Source organism: Phoca vitulina, unplaced genomic scaffold, assembly GCF_004348235.1.
Source record: "Phoca vitulina isolate PV1807 unplaced genomic scaffold, GSC_HSeal_1.0 scaffold14, whole genome shotgun sequence".
In the NCBI taxonomy this organism is placed as follows: domain Eukaryota; kingdom Metazoa; phylum Chordata; class Mammalia; order Carnivora; family Phocidae; genus Phoca; species Phoca vitulina.
The window spans coordinates 6,694,265-6,717,845 of record NW_022589717.1 but is presented as its reverse complement, the minus strand read 5'-3'; the positions used below and the strand labels follow the sequence as shown (position 1 = coordinate 6,717,845).

Here is a 23,581-nt window from a genome sequence, read left to right as displayed (position 1 = left end):
TGAATGGATTTGAGATATGTTTTAGAGACAGACTGTTCAGAATTTGCTGATAGTTTGGCTGGGAATAGTGAAGGAAACATATCTTTGATCACAACATTAAACTTTGTCAATATATAATCAATTTTCTATGCCTCACAGGGAAATAACCAGCTTACAACTTAAAAAAAATTAAGTCTTTTTAGTCTTATCATAATTTTTCACAATGTGCCTTTAATATCTTTCATAATTAGAAAAAGGCTTATTAAAAATTGCTACAAAATGACTACTAACAACATCTTGGATCCTTATTGCTTCTTGGTCTTAAGAACTCAATGAATCTTCACATTTACTATCTTAGTTTGCCTTTCTCACCAGAACAAGAAGAAACTAAAATTTGCTGCCAATTTGGCGATACTTCCAAGTCAATGGAAGCTGAATTTCAAAATGAAATTCACAGAAATTAAGAGTCCCTCTGCCCCTAACCTAGTCCATTGCAACCTGCAGAACAACCCCAATTGATGGTCTTAAAGTATGGAATTCATTGCAGGAATTTAATCTTTAATTATCTCTGGTTTTATGAAAACATAAAGCTTTAATTAAGGCAAAACATAGCAAGGTTTGCTCACCCAGTGTAAATTTACGGAGGTAGTTTACAACCATACCCTTACTCTTCATTGGTTAAAAATTTTCTTATTTAACAGAAGGTAAAAGCACTGTTTGTGGCTGCCTGGCCTTTTGTAGTTCACACGTTTGGAAAATGCTAATTAGTAACTGGGTTTGAGAGGGATGTGTCTCTTCAGAGGCTCGGAGGAGAACTCTGCAAACTAGACAATACTGATGGCACAGTCACAGAAAATTCTTTCAAGGCTGCTTTGAGAACAGCAACAACAAAGATCCATGATAGATAAACAGAGAGCTGATGCCGCTATGGTTTAGAAAAACGTATAAACTGTTTTTGGATTTTTCTATTGATATACTCTTAGGGCTTTGAAAGCAAAGGTATCATTTTAGTTCACTGAAGTTCTGGGACTTAGAAAAATCCCACAAACAGAAAAATCTATTTTTCATCCATAATTTTATGGGTTCAAATGTTGAAGTTACCTCAAATTTCCTCCTTCAGATCAAGAAAGATGCATCATATTTTACCGTAAGGTTAAAAAAGCAAGAAGCAGGAAAAATACGCATAATATGAGCCCATGTATATTAAAAAAGTATGTAGACTGTATTCATATTGTATAGAAAAAAGATATGAAATGATACACATGAAACTAGTCAATACCTTTTTTACTGTGTCATTTATTTATTTAAATAGTGCATTTTTTTACTAATATTTTTTTAAGAAGAACCACATTTTAGGATAGTAAATTTGACAATGCTCTTATAAAATCAGAGAAAAACACAACATTTAAAAAATTCGACTCTTCTGTATCTGTTTTGAAATGCTTGTACATTTGCTACTATAGAAATATGTCAAATCAGAATATAATTGTGGTTTTATCACTATTTCACATTGTTTCACTAAACTAACATGAGACCAAAAAAGAAAAAGCAATGGATCAAGTGAAAAACTGCCTAGAACTATAAACTAAAGCCAGTAATAAAGGATGAAAAAATTAGAGGAAGAAGAAAAAAAACCAAATAACTAACTTGCCAACCAAGGAAAAGTATTAAGTGCAAAAGGGGTTTAGAATCATACACTTAGGGGCGCCTGTGGGGCTCAGTTGGTTAAGCGACTGCCTTTGGCTCAGGTCCTGATCCCAGGGTCCTGGGATTGAGCCCCACACATCGGGCTCCCTGCTCCTCGGGGAGCCTGCATCTCCCTCTCCCTCTGCCTGCCACTCCCCCTGCTTGTGCTCTCTCTCTCTCTGTCAAATAAATAAAACCTTAAAAAAAAAAGTAGAAATATCTTCACTTTAAAAAAAAAGAATCATACACTTAAAACTTGAGATTCATTTTTTATGAGCATTGATATCTTCATTATTTTTTTTAAAGATTTTCTTTATTTATTTGACAGAGAGAGAGAGAGCGAGAGCAGGAACACAAGCAGGAGCAGTGGGAGAGGGAGAAGCAGGCTTCCCGCTGAGCAGGGAGCCCAATGTGGGACTCGATCCCAGGACCCCGGGATCATGACCTGAGCCGAAGGCAGACGTTTAACAACTGAGCCACCCAGGTGCCCCATCTTCATTATTTTTTAATATTATTTTTTATTAACTTTTAATTCCAGTAGAGTTAGCATACAGTGTTATGTTAGTTTCAGGTGTACAATATAGTGATTCAACACCTCCATACAACACCCAGTGATCATCACGTCAGGTACACTCCTTGATCCCCATCACCTATTTCCTCCATCCCCTCACCTACCTCCCCTCTGGTAACCATCAGTTTATTCTCTGTGACTAAAAGTTTTTTTTTAAAAAACAAATAAACAAAAACTTGAGATTCAATTCACAGAAGTACTTACCTATCTAAAGAACCATACATAAATTTTAAGGTTTGGGCAACATCTCCTATCATATTCCTTAGCTGAGGAAGAGGAACTCTAAAAAAAGCAAAAACACATTTATAACATAACCAAATGATACATATCTAAAAGAAGCAGAACATCTTTACATTTTATACATGAAGAATGTGAAAAGTCTGTGTGTCAACTGCTAGTATAGCTGGCTGTTTACTGTATTAGCAATTAAAGACTCCGATGACTAGATCTGGAGTTCTAGCATGGGTCTAGTAGGGACTTTGATATCACCACTTATACAGAAATTATTTAAGCCTCTCTAGGGTTTAGTTTCTTCATGTGTAAAGTGGGGCAATAATCACTAAGCCCTTCTCAGGTTCATTTTGAGGATTACATAAAATTAATGCATATAAAGTAGTGCAGTACCTGGGCCCATAGAAAAAAATGCTAAATTCTTGACACTTTCCAGTATTACCCAGATCTCAAGTGAACCTCCAACTCCTGTGACAAAAGACACCCCTAAATGAAATAGAGAAAGGAAAGAACGTAGAAGAAAGAAATGGACTTAACACTTTTTTCACTGAAGCCTGATAAAAATTCTACAAAGTAGGTCTTATTATTCCTATTATATGATGGGTAAACTGAGGCCCAAGAAATTAAGTAACTTGGGCAAGGACACAAAGGGAGGAGAACCTGCTTGTGGGCATCCATCTTCTTAGTTCTGAAGTTATTCTACTAGCTCACAAGGACTTCCTGATTGGGTTTCCCACTATTCACTGCAGCCATCACAGGAAGATGATCTCCCCTCTGAAAACACATATTCCTGGATTATACACCCCACCCGATTTTCTGTGGGGTAGCACTTTTCTCATTTTGCTTGTAAAAGGCACAGTGGCAAACAGGAAGATGCACAGGCTGTGGCAGTAAGACAAATGGGAAAAAAATCCCAGGGCTGCCACTTCAATTACTAACCACATGCACAGCATTGGAGGCACAAAGACCTATTAATTGGGAATGAGGAGGTGCTTGTGCATGATCTCTCAATACTCTATTTCTCGATTTGAACAAATTAGAATAATAATTCCTATCTTTCATGGTTATGTGAAACAAGATGGAATGAGGAAAAGAATCTGGTACAGAGTGGAATAAAGGGGATCTTCAAATTCTTTCCAATTTATCAAGCCAAGTTCTCCAGGATAGGAATGACTAACATTTAGGGACACCCTCTATGCCTACCACCAAGTAATAAAGATTGGGAAATTGGCTAGAACATCCCCTATGCAGCACAACCTTGATCCAGAGCTCAGCTGTGACCACCTTTTTTCGGCTTCAGGGTAAAATCCCTCCTGGAAACTGTCTCTATCTGCATAATTAATTTGGCTGGTAGCATCAGAATGTGGCTGAGCAGTCTCTGCTCAGTTCCTTAGCTGGGCCTTCCTTACCCTAGTCTGTCTACTATGTGTAGCATACCACTGCATTACCTGCTTTCTTTCTTCTACCTTTTAGGCTATTATAAAAGTTGAAAGACAAATGTTTTACCTTGCCATTACATCCTAAAGTAGCTTATAATCAGTTTTCAAAACAACTGTATTTTTCATAATCCAACCCACTGGCCTAAGGCAGCACTCTAGAGGGGTTCCTCAGAGTCCCTTTTTAGACAGAAAAATACAAATTAGCTGGTTAAAGAGAGACACCATGTAATATATGTCACAGCACCATTACCCCTCACGTTAAACATTTTGAACCACACAGGAAACACAGGAGACAAATGAAAATGAAAACACAATGGTCCAAAATCTTGGGGCTGTAGCAAAAGCTGTTCTAAGAGGGAAGTTTATAGCAATATAGGCCTACCTTGATAAATTTTAAAAAGTATCAAATAAACAACCGAACCTTACCCCTAAAGGAGCTAGAAAAAGAACAAACAAAGCCCAAAGGCAATAGAAGGAAAAAAATAACAAAGATGAGAGCAGAAACAAAATTTTTAAAAAATTTGAACCATGCATTCATGATAGATCGTATCTCTTTCTGTCCCAAATTAGATACCTTTAAAACACAATTGTTTTGATATTTTTCATGGTAGCCTCTTTTGGAGTTCCTGTTTGTGGTATAAAAACATGTCCACAAATTGTTCAGTACTCTTCCCCTCAAGAGGTAGGGCTTAATTTCCCTCCCTCTGAGTGTGGGCTGGACTTAGTTAACTCACTTCTAACAAACAGTATATGGTGGAAATGACTGCATCATTTCTAAGACTAAGTCAGCTTCCCCTCTTTCTCTATTTTGAAGAAATCTATTTCCCTATCACTTGCTTTGGGGGAAGTCAGCTGACATGTAAGGACACTCAAGCAGCTCTATGGAGAGATCCATGTGGCAAGGAATTAACGCCTCCTGATAATGGCCATGTGTGTAAGTCATCTTGGAAGCAGATGCTCTAGCTGCAGGTCAGCCTTCAGGTAACTGTGTCCTTGGCCAACATTTTGACTGCAACATTAAGACAGATCCTGAGCCAGAATCACCCAGCTAAGTTGCTCATGAATTCCTGACTCACAAAAACACCTATGAGATAATAAATGTCTACTGTTAAGTCCCTAAGTTTTGGCGTAATTTGTTATCCAGGAATAGATAACTAATACACTGCTATATAATGAAAGAAATCTGGTTAACAAAATTATCAATAATAGAAAATAGTCATATTCGTGTTCAGATTGGCTGTATAATGCATTTTATAATACTTTTTTCTTCCTTGGGAAGCTTAAAGAAACACCAAAAGAAAAGTTATCTAGGGGCACCTGGGTGGCTCAGTCGTTGGGCGTCTGCCTTTGGCTCAGGTCATGATCCCGGGGTCCTGGGATCAAGCCCTGCGTCGGGCTCCCTGCTCGGTGGGAATTCTGCTTCTCCCACTCCCCCTGCTTGTGTTCCCTCTCTCACTGTCTCTCTCTCTGTCAAATAAATAAATAAAATCTTAAAAAAAAAAAAAAGAAAGAAAAGTTATCTAAACTGGCATTCCCTAAAGTTGTGTCATTCACATACTATAGTATTTATTTTGATATTTGATTACTATTTGGCAGATAATATATGATTCTATGGACCAAAAAGTTAAAACTAAAATGTGTTCATAGTTTAATAGAAGTTGCCCACTTTTTTTAAAGCAGGGAAGAGTCTAAATTACAAGTTTTAAAAAATCATTGAACAGGGACACAAGACTCGTCTAACATTAGTTAAATCCCTCTCCTTGGGGCTGTTCTCCAAATTCCTATCCCATTTCCCGACAGCTTTTAATGTCTAATGACATTAGGGAAGCAATGTAATAGAAAGAATTCAGAAAGACTCTCCTTCAATTTGCAATTCTGCTTCTTGCCAGTTATGTGACCCTTGGCAAGTTATTTAATCTTCCCTTGGTTTTACTTTCCTCATTTATAAAATGGGGCCAGGGATCACAAAGTACATCTGGAGATGATTTTGAAGATTAAATGAGATTAATGAATGTAAACTACCTAATGCAGTCCCTGGGTTCACAGTCTGCTCATTATAAATGTCAACCCAGCTCTTACCTCCAACTATAAAAATAAGATATATTTCAAAATACTTGCAAAAAGTTAAGAAGGAGAAAATGATAATATAAGATATACCATTAGAGACGTCACTTTAAAGTTCAATATTCGTTACAGTTGACCCTTGAACAATGCAGGGGCTAGGGGTCCCAATACCCCAGGCAGTTGAAAATCCAAGTATAACTTTTTAACCCCCCAAAACTTAAATACTAATAACCTACTGTTGACTGAAAGCCTTAGTGATAACATAAACAGTTGATTAAAACACATTTTGTATGTCATATGTATTATACACTGTATTCTTACAATACAGTAAGCTAGAGGAAAGAAAATGTTTATTAAAATGTTATTAAGAAAATCATAAGAGAAATCGATACCATTAAGTTTGTATCATCTGTTTACAAGATGAGTCATCTATTTGTTAGTACCTATGTCAATACTGTCTTATAGAATACAAGACACTACAGATGTTACACGTGTTACCAACACTAAACATCCAAAATGAAAAGATAATGTTAAAAAGAAATTCATATTTATTTACAGACAATCCATTGATAACGAAGCAGCAGCAATATGATTGCTTTATGGTACCCTAGTGTAACTGACAGTATTGCTTCATGGTAGCCTAACCCATACACTAGAGAATGAATCATTAAAACATTTTTAGGAAATACCATATTATATTCATAACACAGTACTGGAAACACTGTTACATTTTTTAAAAAATCACTTACCTGTGATAATAGACTGATACGCAGTTTTCCCCCATTACAAGAAGGAGAGGCATACTGTATGGTAATATAATTTTTTGAAAGCAAAATTATAAAACAGAAAACTAACACGTTATTAGTTTTATATTAAATATCAATCCCCTTATGTCTAGGTAAGGATAGACTGTTCCCTTCCACACAAATCTTGCACATGGTGTTCTACACGATCAATATGTAGACGATGATGATGATGACACAGTTCTTGCTGTACAATTATCAGATTTTCACATGAAGACACACACATACACAACAGGTAAGTTTATTAGCTATAGGCATGGCAATTATTTACTATTCATTAAGTGGAAGTGGGTCATCATAAAGATCTTCATCCCCATCATCTTCATGTTGAGTAGGCCGAGGAGGAGGAGCAGGGGTTGGTCTTTCTGTCTCAGGGGCGGCAGAGGCAGCAGATGTGGAGGAGGAAGGGGAAGCAAGAGAGGCAGGCACACTCGGTGTAACTTTATAGAAATATATGGTAATTTCTCTGCTTTTTCGTTTCTCTAAAAACATTCCTATATTATATCAAACCTTCTTCCACCATTTGCTTTGTTATCAGTGCCCATATCATAGAAGGGTCCATGTCGTAAAAGAAGTCCAAAGCAGTCCTGAATAATCAGAACCCTTCTGCCAGATTATCTACTATCAATTTGTTTTCTGGCACTGCTTCTTCTATGTCTTCTTCTTCATCATTTAGCACTGGTTCAAAAGTATTCATTTTCATCAAGTCATCTTCTGTTCATCCCTCTGATGTGGTATCTATTAGCTTTTGAATTTCTCCAAGATCTCTGTCTTGAACCCTTCACCTCCCCGGCCCTGCCACCTTTTTGCTATATCCATGATTTGGCATGATTTCCTTAATTGGCTCTTTCATGATTTCCTTGATTGGCTCTCATAAATCCTGTGAAGTCATGCACAACATCTGGACACCATTTTCTCCAGCAGGAATTTATTGTTTCAGGCTTGATGGCTTTCATGGCCTTTTCTATAACAACAATGGCATCTTCAGTGGTGTAATCCTTCCAGACTTTCATGATGTTCTCTCTATCGGGGTTTTCTTCTATTCTTTCAATTCTGACAATCCTTTCCACCGAGTACCATGTGTAATGAACCCTAGAGGCTGAATTAGAGATGCTGTGTTTGGGGGCAAGTAGACTGACATTTTCAGTGTTGAATGCATGGGGTTTTCGGGGGCCAGGGGCATTGTCCAATATCAAAAGAATTTTCAAAGGCAAAGTACTTTCTGACTTTAGGGACAAAGCATCAATGGAACCAATCCAGAAAAAGGGTTTTCAATGTCCAAGCCTTCTTGTTGTACAACCAAAAGACCGGCAGCTGGTATTTATTTTTTTCCTTCAAGGTTTGGGGTTTACGAGCTTTATAGATAAGGGCAGTCCTGATCATAAACCCAAATGCGTTGGCACAAAACAGTAGAGTTAGCCTATTCCTTCCTGCCTTAAATCCTGGTGCTCACTTTTCTTCTTTACTAATGTCCTATGCAACATTTTTTCCCCCACAATAGGGCACTTTTGTCTGTATTAAAAACCTTGAGGCAGATATCCTTTTTCCTCACTGATTTTCTTAATGGCACCTGGGAACTCATCTGCTGTCTCTTAGCAGAATCTGCTTCTCCTGTTATCTTGACATTTTTAAAGTTAAACCTCCTTGTAAAATTGTCAAGCCATCCTTTGCCAGCATTAAATCCTCCCGCTTTAGATCCTCCACCTTCTTTTTGCCTTAAGTTGTCATATAATGACTGCTTTTTCTTAAATCATATTAGAGTCTATAGGTATGCCTTTCTTATAGCAATCCTATACCTACCTAAAAGCTGGATTTTCAATACACGATAAAAAGCTATTTCACAAAAAGTGCAGTGCTTTTGCACCTGCTGGCGTAACTGAAGTGACAACCTCATGCATTTCCTTTTCTTTTTTACAATGGCCCGTATGCTGGATTTATCTTGAAATGGCAGGCAACTGCAGTTGCAGACCTCAATCTTTTTTTTTTTTTTTAAGACTTTATTTATTTGTCAGAGAGAGAGAACAAGCACAAGCAGGGGGAGCTGCCGGCAGAGGGAGAGGGAGAAGCAGGCTCGCCGCTGAGCAGGGAGCCCAACGCGGGACTAGATCCAGGACCCTGGGATCATGACCTGAGCTGAAGGCAGATGCTTAACTGACTGAGCCACCCAGGCACCCTGCAGACCTCAATCTACAGTACATATCAAGCAATTCAACTTTTTCTTATAATGTCATAAACTTTTCTCTGCTTCTTGGGAGCACTTCCAGCATTACCAGTGGCACTTCATATGGGTCTCCTGCTGTTATTCAGGTTTATGCACTGCACTAAACACAATGAAAAATATACAAGAACTGTGAGAAATCACTTTTTACTGCAATATACAATTTACTGGAAAGACAAACTGCTCATACAGAGATGATCAGTGTCACAGCAAGTTTTAAGCAGATAATCATAACACGAGCTCACTGCAATAGCAATAGGAGGCGGCAATGAAATTATTACAGTAGTACAGTATGCACTATAGTTAATTTTATGCAGTTATGAATTAATACTGCATCTTTACATTTGTTCACATCTCTCCCAACTGTGAATTGCTCCATCCAAGTGTTTGATAAATTTTTATGAGTTTTGATAAATTTTAACTTTTAATAATAGCCTTGTATATATTTTATGGTAATAATGATAAAACAGACTAGATCTACATGTATTTTATGCATTCATGATATACCTTTTTCTCAATTTTTTCAATATTTCTAGGCTATGCAGTTCATCTGCAAGTTTTTTCATACTGTCACAAATCTCCAAAAATTTTTCCAATATATTTATTGAAAAAAATCCCCACATATAAGTGGATCAATGCAATTCGAGCCCATGTTGTTCAAGGGTCAACTGTATTTTTGTCAAAGGTGCTCAACATCAGGGCCAAACACCTTTCTGCTTGACCTATAATTCTCCAAAATCTCCAACAGTAAAAAACTATGAACACATAAAATCCAAACCACGAACTTGTCAAAAGTTTGAGCAGAGAAGGTCATTCTCTCAGACATTTCTGTACTGGCCACATCTCAGAAGGAAGTATACTGAAAGCCCTGCCCTTACTAATTGTTCCCAGCACTTTTCTGTTTTTGTTTTAATTAATTAATTAACTAATTAATTATTTTGAGAGAGAAAGAGAGAAAGAGCGAGTGGGGAGAAGGGCAGAGGGAGAGAGAGAGAATCTCAAGCAGGCTCCATGCTCAGCGCAGAGCCCGACCCCAGGACCCTGACATAATGACCTGAGCTGAAATCAAGAGTTGGATGCTTCACCGACTGAGCCACCCAGGTGCCCCTTTTCTGTATTTTTTAATACCAAATTAACATGGTAGCTATTGCACTGGCGCAACAGATCTTTTTAAACTGTAAAACTGTTTGAAGGAGTTTGCTTTTGACAAAGATATCATAATTTTAATGAAATAGACTTTGTTAGCAGTATTTTAGAAATGATTTTAAGGTTAAAAAAAGATCTCAACTTACTTTTCAGCAGGCAGGCCAATTAACAACAACTTGTCAGATTCTTTCCAATAAGCCACATGGATTTGTTTCTCATTTAAAAGAAGGGATGAGCTAAGAAAAAACAGAGTGAAAATAAAGTTAGAATATCTTTAAATGTCATAAAATTATAAACAGTCACTCATAAAAGATTACACATGGTATGATTTAAGAACTGCATGCTGAATAAGCAAATTTCTTGGCATATACCTAACTGCCACACAGAAAGGGAAAGTAATTATATAACAACAAAAATATATTCTGAAATATTTTTTTAAAACCTACAAAAAGCTCTGGTCAAACAAAAGTAGAACTATTACAGCAAAAAGTACTGAAATTCTTTCATTAACATTAAATGATTATATGCTATTTTTTTCAAAAGAAAGCTTCCATTAATAGGCTAATTTAACAAATCTTTTCTCGCTGCCTATTTATGAACATGATTTATTAAGAGAAATTACAAAAAAAGGAAGACACGGTCCCAGCTCACAAGATAATAATTCAATACAGGACATAAGTACATAAGCAAATAACCAAAATATAAGTCAGATTTAAACATGTTCTCAAGGAAACGTTTAGAATAATGTATATACTCATTCTGGTGATGGTTTCAGGGTCTATACATCTCTGTTGAAACTGATCAGATTGTACATTTTACATATATGCAGTTTATTATACTTTAATCAACTTGGAAAACAAATTAAATGTGATCTAAAAAGAGATATAATAATGAATTATGAAAACATAGAAAGTCTAATGATTCCATCCTGTAGTGCAGGTAGGTGGTGGGAAGAAAATAAAATAAAAATATATTCAGTGTTTTTTTTCTTTAAACTAGAATACATATATCAGTCTTTATCTGTTAAGTCCTTAGGATTTAATGTATCTTCCATACTGCAATAGATAAGTGTGTGGGATTTTAAACATAAATAGATTCTTTTCAAAAGGAGTATTACTTTTGCCTTAACAAAGTTTAAAAATAGGGGTGCCTGGGTGGCTCAGTTGTTAAGCGTCTGCCTTTGGCTCAGGTCATGATCCCAGGGTCCTGGGATCAAGCCCTGCATCGGGCTCCCTGCTTCTCCCTCTCCCACTCCCCCTGCTTGTGCTCTCTCTCTCTCGCTGTGTCTCTCTCTGTCAAATAAATAAATAAAATCTTAAAAAAAAAAAAGTTTAAAAATATATATACTTTTTGACAAATACTAGATTCTTTTTATAGTCATACATTAATATCACTACAGTTTTAAAACAATGTATACAAGACACGTATTGCTAAGGAATCCCTGAAATAATAATCACTTTCATATTTATAGTTTCACAAAAAAGTTTTTCTACCTACAATTACTGTTTTCCACGTTTAACCCATATCTTATCATTAATAACAAGATCTAAACATCAAGTAAAATAACATCCTTCACTTTAAAGTGAAAAGAAAAAAATCAAATCCACATGGAGAAACTTAAAACAAATTTTCTTTCCAATAAGATTAAAAAGGAGGCCTGCACCTTGAAAACATTATGCTAAGAAGCATCACAAATAACCACATATTATGATTTCATTAACATGAAATGTCCAGTACAGGTTTTTTTTTTGGATGTGATGAAAATATTCTAAAATTGACTCGTGATGGTTGCACATATCTGCGAATATATAATCACCAAACCATACACTTTAAATGGGAGAATTGTATGATAAACTATATATCAATAAAGCTCTTTAAAAAAATAAAAGGAGGCCTACAACATGCTTTTTCTCCACATCATTATTTAAATTATTTCCTTAACGCTTAATATGTATTGTTATTTTTATTGTTATTTTTATTATAATCAAATGCATACTATTTGCTAGACATTATGATAGTTTTTAATCTTTCTAACATCCTCTTCATGTCTTACCATCACTATTTTCTTAAAATTGTTAAGTTTTTATTTAATTTATAAAAAAATAACTATTTAATTTATTTAATTAAAAACAGTGTAATATTAGTGTCAGGTATACAGTATAGTGATTCAACACTTCTATACAACACCCAGTGCTCATCACTTATTTAGCTCATCTCCCTACCCCCCTCCCCACTGGTAACCAGCAGTTTGTTCTCTATAGTTAAGAATCTGTATCTTTGTTTGCCTCCCTCTCTCTTTTTATCTTCCCTTTGCTCGCTTGTTTTGTTTCTTAAATTTCAAGTGAGTGAAATCACCTGGTATTTGTCTTTCTGACTTATTTTGCTTAGCATAATACTCTCTAGCTCCATCTAGGTCATTGCAAAGATAAAAGACTTCACTAAAAAAGAGAAATACGGGTCAATATCCCTGATGGACATGGATGCAAACATTCTCAATAAACTACTGGCAAACAAAATCCAATAATACATTAAAAAATCATTCACCACGATTAGGTGGGATTTATTCCTGGGTTGCAAGGGTGGTTCAATATTTGCAAATCAATCAACATGATACATCACATTGACAAAAGAAAGGATAAGAACCATATCATTTCAACAGATGCAGAAAAAGCATTTGACAAAGTATAACATTCACTCATGACAAAAATACTCAACAAAGTAGGTTTATTTTATTTATTTATTTTAAAAGATTTTATTCATTTATTTGAGAGAGAGTAAGAGAGAGAGAGATCACAAACAGGGGGGAAGGATAGAGGAAGAAGCAGACTCCATGCCGAGCAGGACCCTGGGATCATGACTTGAGCCCAAGGCAGACGCTTAACCGACTGAACCACTCAGGCACCCAACAAAGTAGATTTAGAGGGAACATACCTCAACATAATAAAGGGCATATATGAAAAACCCACAGCTAATATCATCCTCAATGGGGAAAAACTGAAAGCTTTTTCCTTATGGTCAGGACAAGACAGGGATGTCCACCCTCACCACTGTTATTTAACACAGTACTGGAAGTCCTAGCCTCAGCAATCAGACAACAAAAAGAAATAAAAGGCATCCAAATTGACAAGGAAGAAGTAAAACTTTCACTATTTGCAGATGACATCATACTCTGTATAGAAAACCCAAGAAACTTCACCAAAAAATGGCTACAACTGATACATGAATTCAGTAAAGTCCCAGGATACAAAATCAACATACAAAAATCTGTTGCATTTCTCTACACCAATCGTGAAGCAGCAGAAGGAGAAATTAAGGAATCGATCCCATTTACAATTATACCGAAAACCATAAGATACCTAGGAATAAACCTAACCAAAGAGGTAAAAGACCTGTACTCTGCAAACTACAGAACACTGATGAAAGAAAATGAAGAAGGACACAAAGAAATGGGAAGACATTCCATGGTCATGGATGGAAAGAACAAATATTGTTAAAATGTTTATACTCCCCAAAGCAATCTACACATTTAATGCAATCCCTATCAAAATACCACCAGCATTTTTCACAGAGCTAGAACAATCAATTCTAAAATTTGTATGGAACCACAAAAGACCCCGAATAGCTAAAGATATCTTGAAAGAGAAAAGCAAAGAAGGAGGCATCACAGTTCTGAACTTCAAGCTCTATTACACAGCTGTAATCTAGAAGACAGTATGGTACTGGCACAAAAACAGACACATAGATCAATGGAACAGAAGAGAGAGCCCAGAAATGACCCACACCTATATGGTCAATTAATCGTCAACAAAGAGGAAAGAATATCCAAAAGGAAAAAGTCTCTTCAACAAGTGGTATTGGGAAAACTGGTCAGCTACATGCAAAAGAATGAAACTGGAGCACTTTCTTACACCATACACAAAAATAAACTCAAACTGGATTAAAGACCTAAATATGACACATGAAACCATTAAAATCCTAGAGGAGAACACAGGCAGTAACTTCTTTGACATTGGCCATAGCAACTTCCTCCCAGATATGTCTCCTAAGGCAAGGGAAACAAAAGCAAAAATAAACTATTGGGACTACATCAAAATAAAAAGCTGCACAGCAAAGGAAACCATGAGCAAAACTAAAAGGCAACATATGAAATGGGAGAAGATATTTGCAAATGGCATATCTGATAAAGGGTTAGTATCTAAAATCTATAAGGAACTTATAAAATTCAATGCCCCAAAAATGAATAATCCAATTAAAAAATGCGCAGAAGATACGAATAGACGTTTTTCCAAAGAAGATATCCAAATGGCCAATAGACACATGAAAAGATGCTCAACATCAATCATCATCAGGGAAATGGAAACCAAAACTACAATGAGGTTATCACCTCACACCTGTCAGAATGGCTAAAATCAACAACACAAGAAACAACAGGTGTTGGTGAGGATGTGGAGAAAGGGGAACCCTCTTGTATTGCTGGTGGGAATACAAACTGGGGCAGCCACTCTGGAAAACAGTATGGAGGTTCCTCAAAAAGTTAAAAATAGAACTACCCTATGATCCAGCAATTGCACTACTAGGTATTTACCCAAAGAATACAAATACACTAATTCGAAGGGATACATATACCTTGATATTTATAAAGCAGCATTATCTACAATAGCTAAATTATGGAAAGAGCCCAAATGTCCCTTCACTGATGAATGGATAGAAAAGATGTGATGTGTGTGTATAAATATAAATATATGTATATATATATATAATGGAATATTACTCATATATAAATATAAATATATGTGTATATATATATAATGGAATATTACTCAGCCATAAAAAAGAATAAAATCTTGCCATTTGCAATGATGTGGATAGAACTAGAGAGCATTATGCTAAGTGAAATAAGAGAGTCAGAGAAAGACAAATACCATATGATTTCACTCAACATGTTTTTTTGAATGCAAATTTATACACTAAATGTAGCCTCAGTTACTAATGTCTTGAAAATGAGTCCCACGGTTAAATATAACTTTCATTTAGAAAAACAAAGAAATTCTCCTTCCTATTGTCTTGCAGATCTTATCTTTTAAAATCACAGAAGGTGTCATTTTTACCAGAAGATGGGAAAAGTTAAAGCCTTAGAAAATTTAACTTTATATTTTATGTATTATGGGCTCTTAAAAATTTGAGATAAATGCTTTTTTTGGCAAAGTCTAAAATTACTGAATTAAGGAAGAAAAATGGTTGGTAATCCCATTTATTTATTTTATTTTATTAAATTTATTTTCTTTTATTTCTCTTATTAATTTATTTTTTATTTTATTAAAAAATTACTTTTTTAAAATTTATGTTATTAAAAAAACAAAAATAAAACTCAGAAGTTTTGAGCATTCTCCTCCCATAAGTTAACTGTGGCATTTCAAAGTCAGGGCTTAATAAATCAATGTGGAATGAGATATGTGGCTGTATAACTGACTATATGGTGTATTTTGTTTTTCAAAAAATTATTTCACATAAGTCTTGCTTATCCATCATTGAGTGAACTTGCACAGATGATACTGTATTCTGACTCCTCTTCTTAAAGTGTATGTGTTTTCTGTATTTTTCTGTCATAGTTGTAGAACATGAAAAATTCGGTGTTCAGTCATTCTTACCAACCACAGAAGTATTGCCTAGCAAGTGAATAATCAAGACAAAAACATGAAAAAGCCCAGACTCAACATAATGCCATGCTTAAGAGATACCATCTTCATGAATAAATTCTAAAATATAGGTCATTAGTCCAACTTTGTTATTTAAAGTGTGCCAAAACACCCAGATTTACAGCTGTATTGAGAACCTACAGCTTTATATAGGTGACTGGTAGAAATAATTTGGGTGAGAAACAAAATACCTGCAGATACCATATCTGCTGTATAGATATCTATATTATAGATACAAATACATTTGTATAATAGATATTTGTATTACTATTTTGTCAGAACCAAGGTACAGAACTGAAAGAAACAGAATTAAAGCTAAATAAAAATAAATTCTTACCTAGTAACTTGTGTCCCAGTTACATTTTCCAACATGTCACAGAGTGTGAGAAATATCCCTCTCACACTTTTAAGTTTCTGAGATGCATCAGATACTGGACAATGATAAAGAATTTCCTGCTGTTAAATGAAAAGAAATAGAAATGATCAACCTCCCGTATTTTCCAACCATTATTTTGGTCATGGAAAGTTCAGAATTTACCATGAAGAAAAGAACAAAAAATGAATCCTTTCAGCTTCAGAGGAAGCTTTATTCAAACAAACACAAGGAGGGAAGTATGTCTGGAATTTTAACACATTACCTAGTATTTAAAACACTACATTTGAAAGTAAGTTACAGACTGTCAAACTGGTCATAATACCAAAATATATACTGAGTAGGACACTGATTAGTTAGAATAATTACAATTAATTTCACTGTTTTATTTTTTTATTTTTTTATTTTTTATTTTTTTTTAAATATTTTTATTTATTTATTTGAGAGAGAGAATGAGAGAGAGAGAGCATGAGAGGGGGAGGGTCAGAGGAAGAAGCAGACTCCCTGCCAAGCAGGGAGCCCGATGTGGGACTCGATCCTGGGACTCCAGGATCATGACCTGAGCCGAAGGCAGTCGCTTAACCAACTGAGCCACCCAGGCGTCCCAATTTCACTGTTTTAAACTTTAATCTCCTTTACAATAAATTCTAATAATGATATTTTATTATTTTTCATTATATAATTTTTCTTATCTCCTATGGTAGCATATCTACACAGATACCACATGTAACTTGTAAGAGTCTTTAATTACTTTCATTACTGACATTTAAAAGATAACCTTCATCATCTTGGGTGAAATCATCATTAAATCTTTATTTTAACCCAAGACAATACTGCAATTAAATTTACAAAGAATATAAAATTATAGTAGCGCAGATAGAATGCAGTATTTATGATGTTATGATATCTTATCTGTCTTAAATTTAAGAGGGTTTTCCCACCACAAATTAATCTGAATTCAAACTTTAAAAGAAAGCACATTTTATTTTTTTAAATTTTTTAAAAAGATTTTATTTATTTATTTGACAGAGAGAGACACAGCGAGAGAGGGGACACAAGCAGGGGGAGTGGGAGAGGGAGAAGCAGGCTTCCTGCCGAGCAGGGAGCCCGACGCTGGGCTCGATCCCAGGACCCTGGGACCATGATCTGAGCCGAAGGCAGACGAAGAAAGCACATTTTAAATCATGGGAAAAAAACTAGACTATAAGATAATTCACAAAATGCTCAATATTTTTTTTGTTTTCAAGAAGAGCATGTTCCCAGGAAACAGTTTTTACAAAATAAAATAAATTTCAAAATTAGAATGTGCATTGTGCTAGGAATTTTACACAAAGGGATGAACCATTCTGTAGCTCACTTTTTTTGTTGTGACTTAAGGCAACATGCTATTTTTCTCACAAGGCAAACTAAAAGCTGGCAAAATAAAAATTTCTAGATAGAAACCATAGAGAATTCGGAGTAGCTCCCAGTTATGCTATTTAATATTTAACATCTCTAAATATTAATACAGCTACTATTGAAAGCCCAAACTCCTAAAATGTATCTTTTCTTTGGTTCTCTTTCTAAAGAGTGTTCTATATCTTGTTTTGGTCTTTCTTTACAAGAAATAATTATGTGACTTAGTGTCCATGTCTTGGCAACTTTCACATTAGGACAAATATAAATAATGATAAACTAGACACAACTTTTTAATACTTATTGAGCACATTCAGTATATGCAAATTGCTATAGAATATGTTGGCCAAATACACTCTGCCTAACACTCAAATTTTCTTGCAATATTTCTAATGTAAAAACAGTCACAAAAATTTTATCTTTAGAAATTAGGCCAAACATCAGTTAAGATCTTCTATTATGCTTACTTAATAAATTTAAACCTTGACTAGTAAATACACATTGCATTTAGCCAAATACCAAACACCACTTTAAACAAATAACCACATAGTCTTTGATTAGGTTTTCGAAATTTCTAAATCTTATAACTTGAAGAAGACAAGTTTTTATTAAATATGTAACTCACATGAAAACAAAATGACCCTATGACACTTTATTGTAAAATAAGTCACACCAGCAAAACAGGTCATTTGAGAAAGTCTCTTCTAATCTCTGCAGCAACCAGCTCAGAAAGCCTCACTATTAAGGACCTGGCAAACTCTACAGTTCCTAACCAATTTAATTAGCTGTATTTTTTAGGCACTTGTTAGTAGCATGCATTTGCAGCAGCTTCCACTCTGTTCAGTAAGAATAAAAAGCCTCTCCTAATTACAATGTTGATATAGGGCTGTCAATAGACAGAAACCTGTTCATTTGAGAAACATCTACACACTTTCCCATGGAAAGAAAGGCAAAGATGACAAAACGCTTTAGCGGTATTCTACTCCAAGATGACCTAGAAAGTTTCAGGGTGCTACCAACGTGGAATTTTGTTCTGTGTTTTATATAATAAATGGTTAATTTTCTCATTTGCTTTAAGGTATAAAAGATTAGTAATACATGCAAGAAATCAGAATAATTAACTTTAGGTCTCTTATGTTTTTGGAACACAGAAAATTACAAAAAATACCTAGAAGTAAATCCCTTCTTTTCCATTTCAATTACTGACCAAATTTTGATATATGAAGATGCAACACAAGGAACTGCAGCCCTTGGATAAAATGGCTCTGGCAATCAGAATATAGCCTGCAAGGATTTCAACAGCAAAGAAACGTAAATTAGGTAACAACTTTTTAGATCGCACTTCTCCTCGAAGCACTGTGGTAAACTGGACACTATGAGAGACCCTGATGCTGTTTAAAACAAGTAGAGCTATGGCTAGAACATAACTTGCTGAACTGCTGGATATGTAAGAAGTAGAGAGGTTTCTAAGGACATTTTCTCCATACCCTTTCAACCCCCTTCCCCAGAACTGCAAAGCAAGCCAGGGCCTCAGCTGGCAGTGGTGAGTGGTGGGCAGAAGGACAGAGGCAGGGTTGTCTTGAGGGCTGATGCCTACAATAGTGTCAATCAGGACCCTGGGTATTGGGCTAATCGCTAAGTAGGTAAGCTGAACCTAGGACCACTGTGTTAAACCCGGACTCTTGAGAAAGCCTGGAGTACCTCAGGTCAGTGGCAGAAGCAGGAGAAGGAAGTTCTCTCTGGAGGAAGGCATTCCCACTTTCAAACCACAGGACTCCCAGAGATAAAATCAAGCAGTAAGTCTAGTCGGTGATCACCAAGGACACAAGAAGGCAAACCATCACACGTCAGAGTCCTCTTAGGACTTAGAAATGGTAGAATGGGCAGATACAGAATAGAGAACACAGAATATGTATGAAATACTTGGAGAAATAAAGTACAGAATCACAAAGACAAGCAAGCAGCAAGAGACTACCAGGAATATTATGGCAGATTTGAAATACAGATTAAAGATTTTTCAGAAGCTCCTGAAAATAAAAATATGATTGCTTAAATAGAAAACACAAGAGAGAGGTTAAAAATAGTTTGGGCATAGTAGAAGCAAGAAATTAAACAAAGAAAATAAAAGATTCCTTACAAAGGAATGGCTGACAATAGACTTACCAGCAATTACCGAAGTCAGAAGACAAAGGAATACTATCTTCAGATTAGAGAAAATAACTTTCTACCTGAATGACATAAGCAATACCATGTGTTGACGTCATCTTCTTCCTCACCACACAGGAAAAATACATTTTCTTACCTCCTTGCATTGGGAGAGACCATATAACTAGTTCCAGTAACTGGAACATGGACAGAAGTGATGTTCCAACTTTTAAGTTAGGACTCTGAACTGCCTCATGGGATATTAGATGCTTTCTCTCTTCTCTCATTGGTGAACTAGATGCAAATGACCCAAGAGAGGACTCCGAAGCCTTTGGAAATCATGGAAGCATTAGATGAAGGGCTCCAACCACTGAGCCACATGAGCAGGAACATTTATATTGAAATGAGAAATAAACTTCTATTATGTTAAGCCACTGGGACATCAGGGTTGTTACAGCGATTGGCCTATTCTAACTAATACAATGTAGAATTATAAAGCACCTTTCAAGAAGAGGTGCAAAAAACACCATCAGATAAATATCAACAAAAAGAATTTACCATCAAGAGACTTTCACTATAAAGAAATGCCTAAAATACATGTCTTAAGAAGAAGAAAACTGATCAAATAAGGACAGTCTGAGATGTAAGAAAGAATAGTGAGTAAAGAAAATGGTAAGAATATATGTAAATTTAAAGGTTCATTTGTATGAATATAATGCATAAAATATACATTTTATAATGTATTACTTATATGTTTTATAATGTATAAAATGTAATAATTAATAGTAGCAGGACTAGCATTATTATGCCCAATTTCTGGGATTAAAAAAATGACAGCACAGGGCGCCTGGGTGGTTCAGTTGGTTAAGCGTCTGACTCCTGATTTCAGCTCAGGTCATGATCTCAGGGTCGTGACATTGAGCCCTGCCTTGGGCTCCACATTGGGTGTGGAGCCTGCTTAAGATTCTCTCTCTCCCTTTCCCTTTGCCCCTCCCCCCCCACTTATGTGCATGCACGCACACTCTCTCTAAAATAAATAAATCTTTTAAAAAACCGATAGCACTAAAATACTGAGGAAAATAGCATGTATGTGAAGAGGGGATAATTGGAATTAAGGTGTACTAAGGGCCTTGAATTATTTTGAAAAAGAGTTAAGGTAGTATTATAGAATCTGTTAAGACAAATATCATGATAAAATTTTAAGAGCAATCACTAAAAAAATAGAGTATACAGTAACCAATGATAGGTAAGAAAAATATTATGGAAAAAGTAGTTCAAATAGAAATCTTTAAAGAAGATGGTAGAAACAAATTCAAATAGTTCAGTAATCTGTATAAATGGACTCATTAGGCTTGTCAGAAGACTGCTATGTGTAAGAGACATACCAAAACCATAAAGACACAGGACGACGGAAAAAAGTGCTTATTATTCACTTGAAAGACTATAAAAGGGCCTTAGTCTTTTCCCTTGCACTTTTGAGAAGGCACTCACCTCTTCCTTTGATGTTTCCGAGTCGAGCTGCAGTGTGAGATACATAACGATGTGAGGAGTGTTTAGGATATTTTGCTGGATACCTTCAACCTCTTCTCCCCACAGAAGTTTGACTAAATCATTTGTGTTTGACTGTGCCTTTTTCTGTCTTGGTTGAGTTGTTTCCTTTTTCACAGCATATGCATTTTCAAAAGTCAGTTTTACCTTTAACAAAACAATGTGTTGATTTTTCAACAAGGAAAGGTCAGCTGCAGTTTTCACAAAGAAGGGTCTGAACATGCACAGACATTCAGATACACAGAGTATATCTAAAAATTGTCCTAGAATAGGAACTCTTTGATGTCAAGGACTATGTATTCTATTTACATTTCTATCTCCAGCTCTTAGCCTAGTTTTTGGCACAAATTATTACAAATATTTATTGAGTAAGAATTTATAATTCTCTGTACAAAAATTCATTATTTAAACTTAATCACTGTATTCTAAGTTACTGATAACAAAGAAATACCATGGAAAAACAAAAATTCATATAATCTCATAATTTCAAAAAGAGCAACACCATATTATGAATGCTGATAGCTCATCTGGGGAAGGGAAAAGGAAGAGATACAGGATTAAGAGGAACTGCATACAACCAGTTTAGCTTTCCTTTCAAGTGAGGTGATATTCAAGTATTTTTCTCTCAGACATTCTTCGTGGTCCTTTAAAATAAAGACCAATGAGAAAAAACTATCAGCATGCTAGATCTGGGACCATGAACATGAGAAGATTATCTATCAGTTTTATCAAGATAGTTTTATTCTCATGGCCTAATGTCAGACAAGATTGGTAAGAATTCAGAATGTGGCCATTTTCCAGTTGTTGAAAGGCAGCTTCCACTTCTCAATTACTTTTACTTGAAAAAGGAGTTATGTGTCTAGATGCCAGGTGGCCAAAGATAACTTGTTCATTTTAAAGAAGCACCAGTGTGTATCTTGACTAAAAGAAGGTTTCACTAGATATAGCTAATTTGGTGTAGTAAGAACATCATCATAAGCTATATAACCACAAACTATTCCTAATGTTTAAAATCTTATCAGAATACAGATGAGTAAAACAGGATATTCTAACTGAAATAATTCATAAAGTTTCATATTTAAACATTAAAGTGCAGGGCGCCTGGGTGGCTCAGTCGTTAAGCGTCTGCCTTCGGCTCAGGTCATGATCCCAGGGTCCTGGGATCGAGTCCCACATCGGGCTCCCTGCTTGGCGGGAAGCCTGCTTCTCCCTCTCCCACTCCCCCTGCTTGTGTTCCTGCTCTCGCTATCTCTCTCTGTGTCAAATAAATAAATAAAATCTTAAAAAAAAAATAAACAAAAATAAACAAAAAATAAACATTAAAGTGTAATGACTCTTTTAAAATTAGATTAAATTTTAAGTCAAAAAATAAATTCATGTTTGATCAAGAATAAAAAAGTCTGCTCAATATATGTATGTTAAATCATCACACTGTACACTTTAAAAAATCATGTACAACCTAAATATATACAATTTTTATTTGTCAATCATACCTCAATAAAGCTGGGGGGTGGGAAATGTCTAGCCAATATTTAAAAGCAGATAAAATTGTACACATTAAGTTGCATTTGGGAGGAAATTCTTTAAAAGTTATTATCAAGATGGGCACCTGGATGGCTCAGTCGGTTAAGCATCCGACTCTTGATTTCAGCTTAGGTCATGATCTCAGGGTCTTGGGAGCAAGCCCCATGTTGGGCTCCATGTTCAGTGGGGAGTCTGCTTGTGTCCCTCTGCCCCTCCCCCTGCTCACTCTCTCTCTCTCAAATAAGTAAATAAATCTTTAAAAAAAGTTATCAAGGTATTAATAAATAATCCCTAATTTTTAATAATTTATTATAAGAGGTACCTTTTTTTTAAAGATTTTATTTATCTGACAGAGAGAGAGAGCACATAAGCAGGGGAAGCGGCAGGCAGAGGGAGAGGGAGAAGCAGGCTCCCTGGGTGAGCAGGGAGCCTGATGCAGGACTCGATCCCAGAACCCTGGGATCACGACCTCAGCCAAAGGCAGACGCTTAACCAACTTAACTACTCACGTGCCCAAGAGGTACCATTTTTAAGGCCAACTTTAAATGTGATAAATACTAACACATATAGTCACTCTTTTTTTTTTTTTTTAAAGATTTTATTTATTTATTTGACAGAGAGAGACAGCCAGAGAAAGAACACAAGCAGGATAAGTGGGAGAGAAGCAGGCTTCCCGCTGAGCAGGGAGCCCGATGCGGGGCTCGATCCCAGGACCCTGGGATCATGACCTGAGCCGAAGGCAGACACTTAACGACTGAGCCAC

The 23,581-nt window shown here is 35.7% G+C and overlaps 1 protein-coding gene across 6 annotated transcripts in view; it reads right to left on the bottom strand.

Annotated features, from left to right (window-relative positions):
• Positions 1 to 23,581, bottom strand: part of INTU (inturned planar cell polarity protein) — an 89,492-nt gene that overhangs the window by 33,222 nt on the left and 32,689 nt on the right. For 5 of the 6 annotated variants that reach the window (XM_032412796.1, XM_032412799.1, XM_032412800.1 and 2 more), the window contains exons 4-7: positions 21,238 to 21,441; positions 16,171 to 16,289; positions 10,284 to 10,373; positions 2,441 to 2,518 (exon numbers count right to left, since the gene is read on the bottom strand). In XM_032412796.1, the coding sequence (XP_032268687.1) occupies positions 2,441 to 2,518; positions 10,284 to 10,373; positions 16,171 to 16,289; positions 21,238 to 21,441 (491 nt within the window). The remainder of the gene's footprint in view (positions 1 to 2,440; positions 2,519 to 10,283; positions 10,374 to 16,170; positions 16,290 to 21,237; positions 21,442 to 23,581) is intronic. The other variant, XM_032412798.1, reaches the window with a different exon arrangement.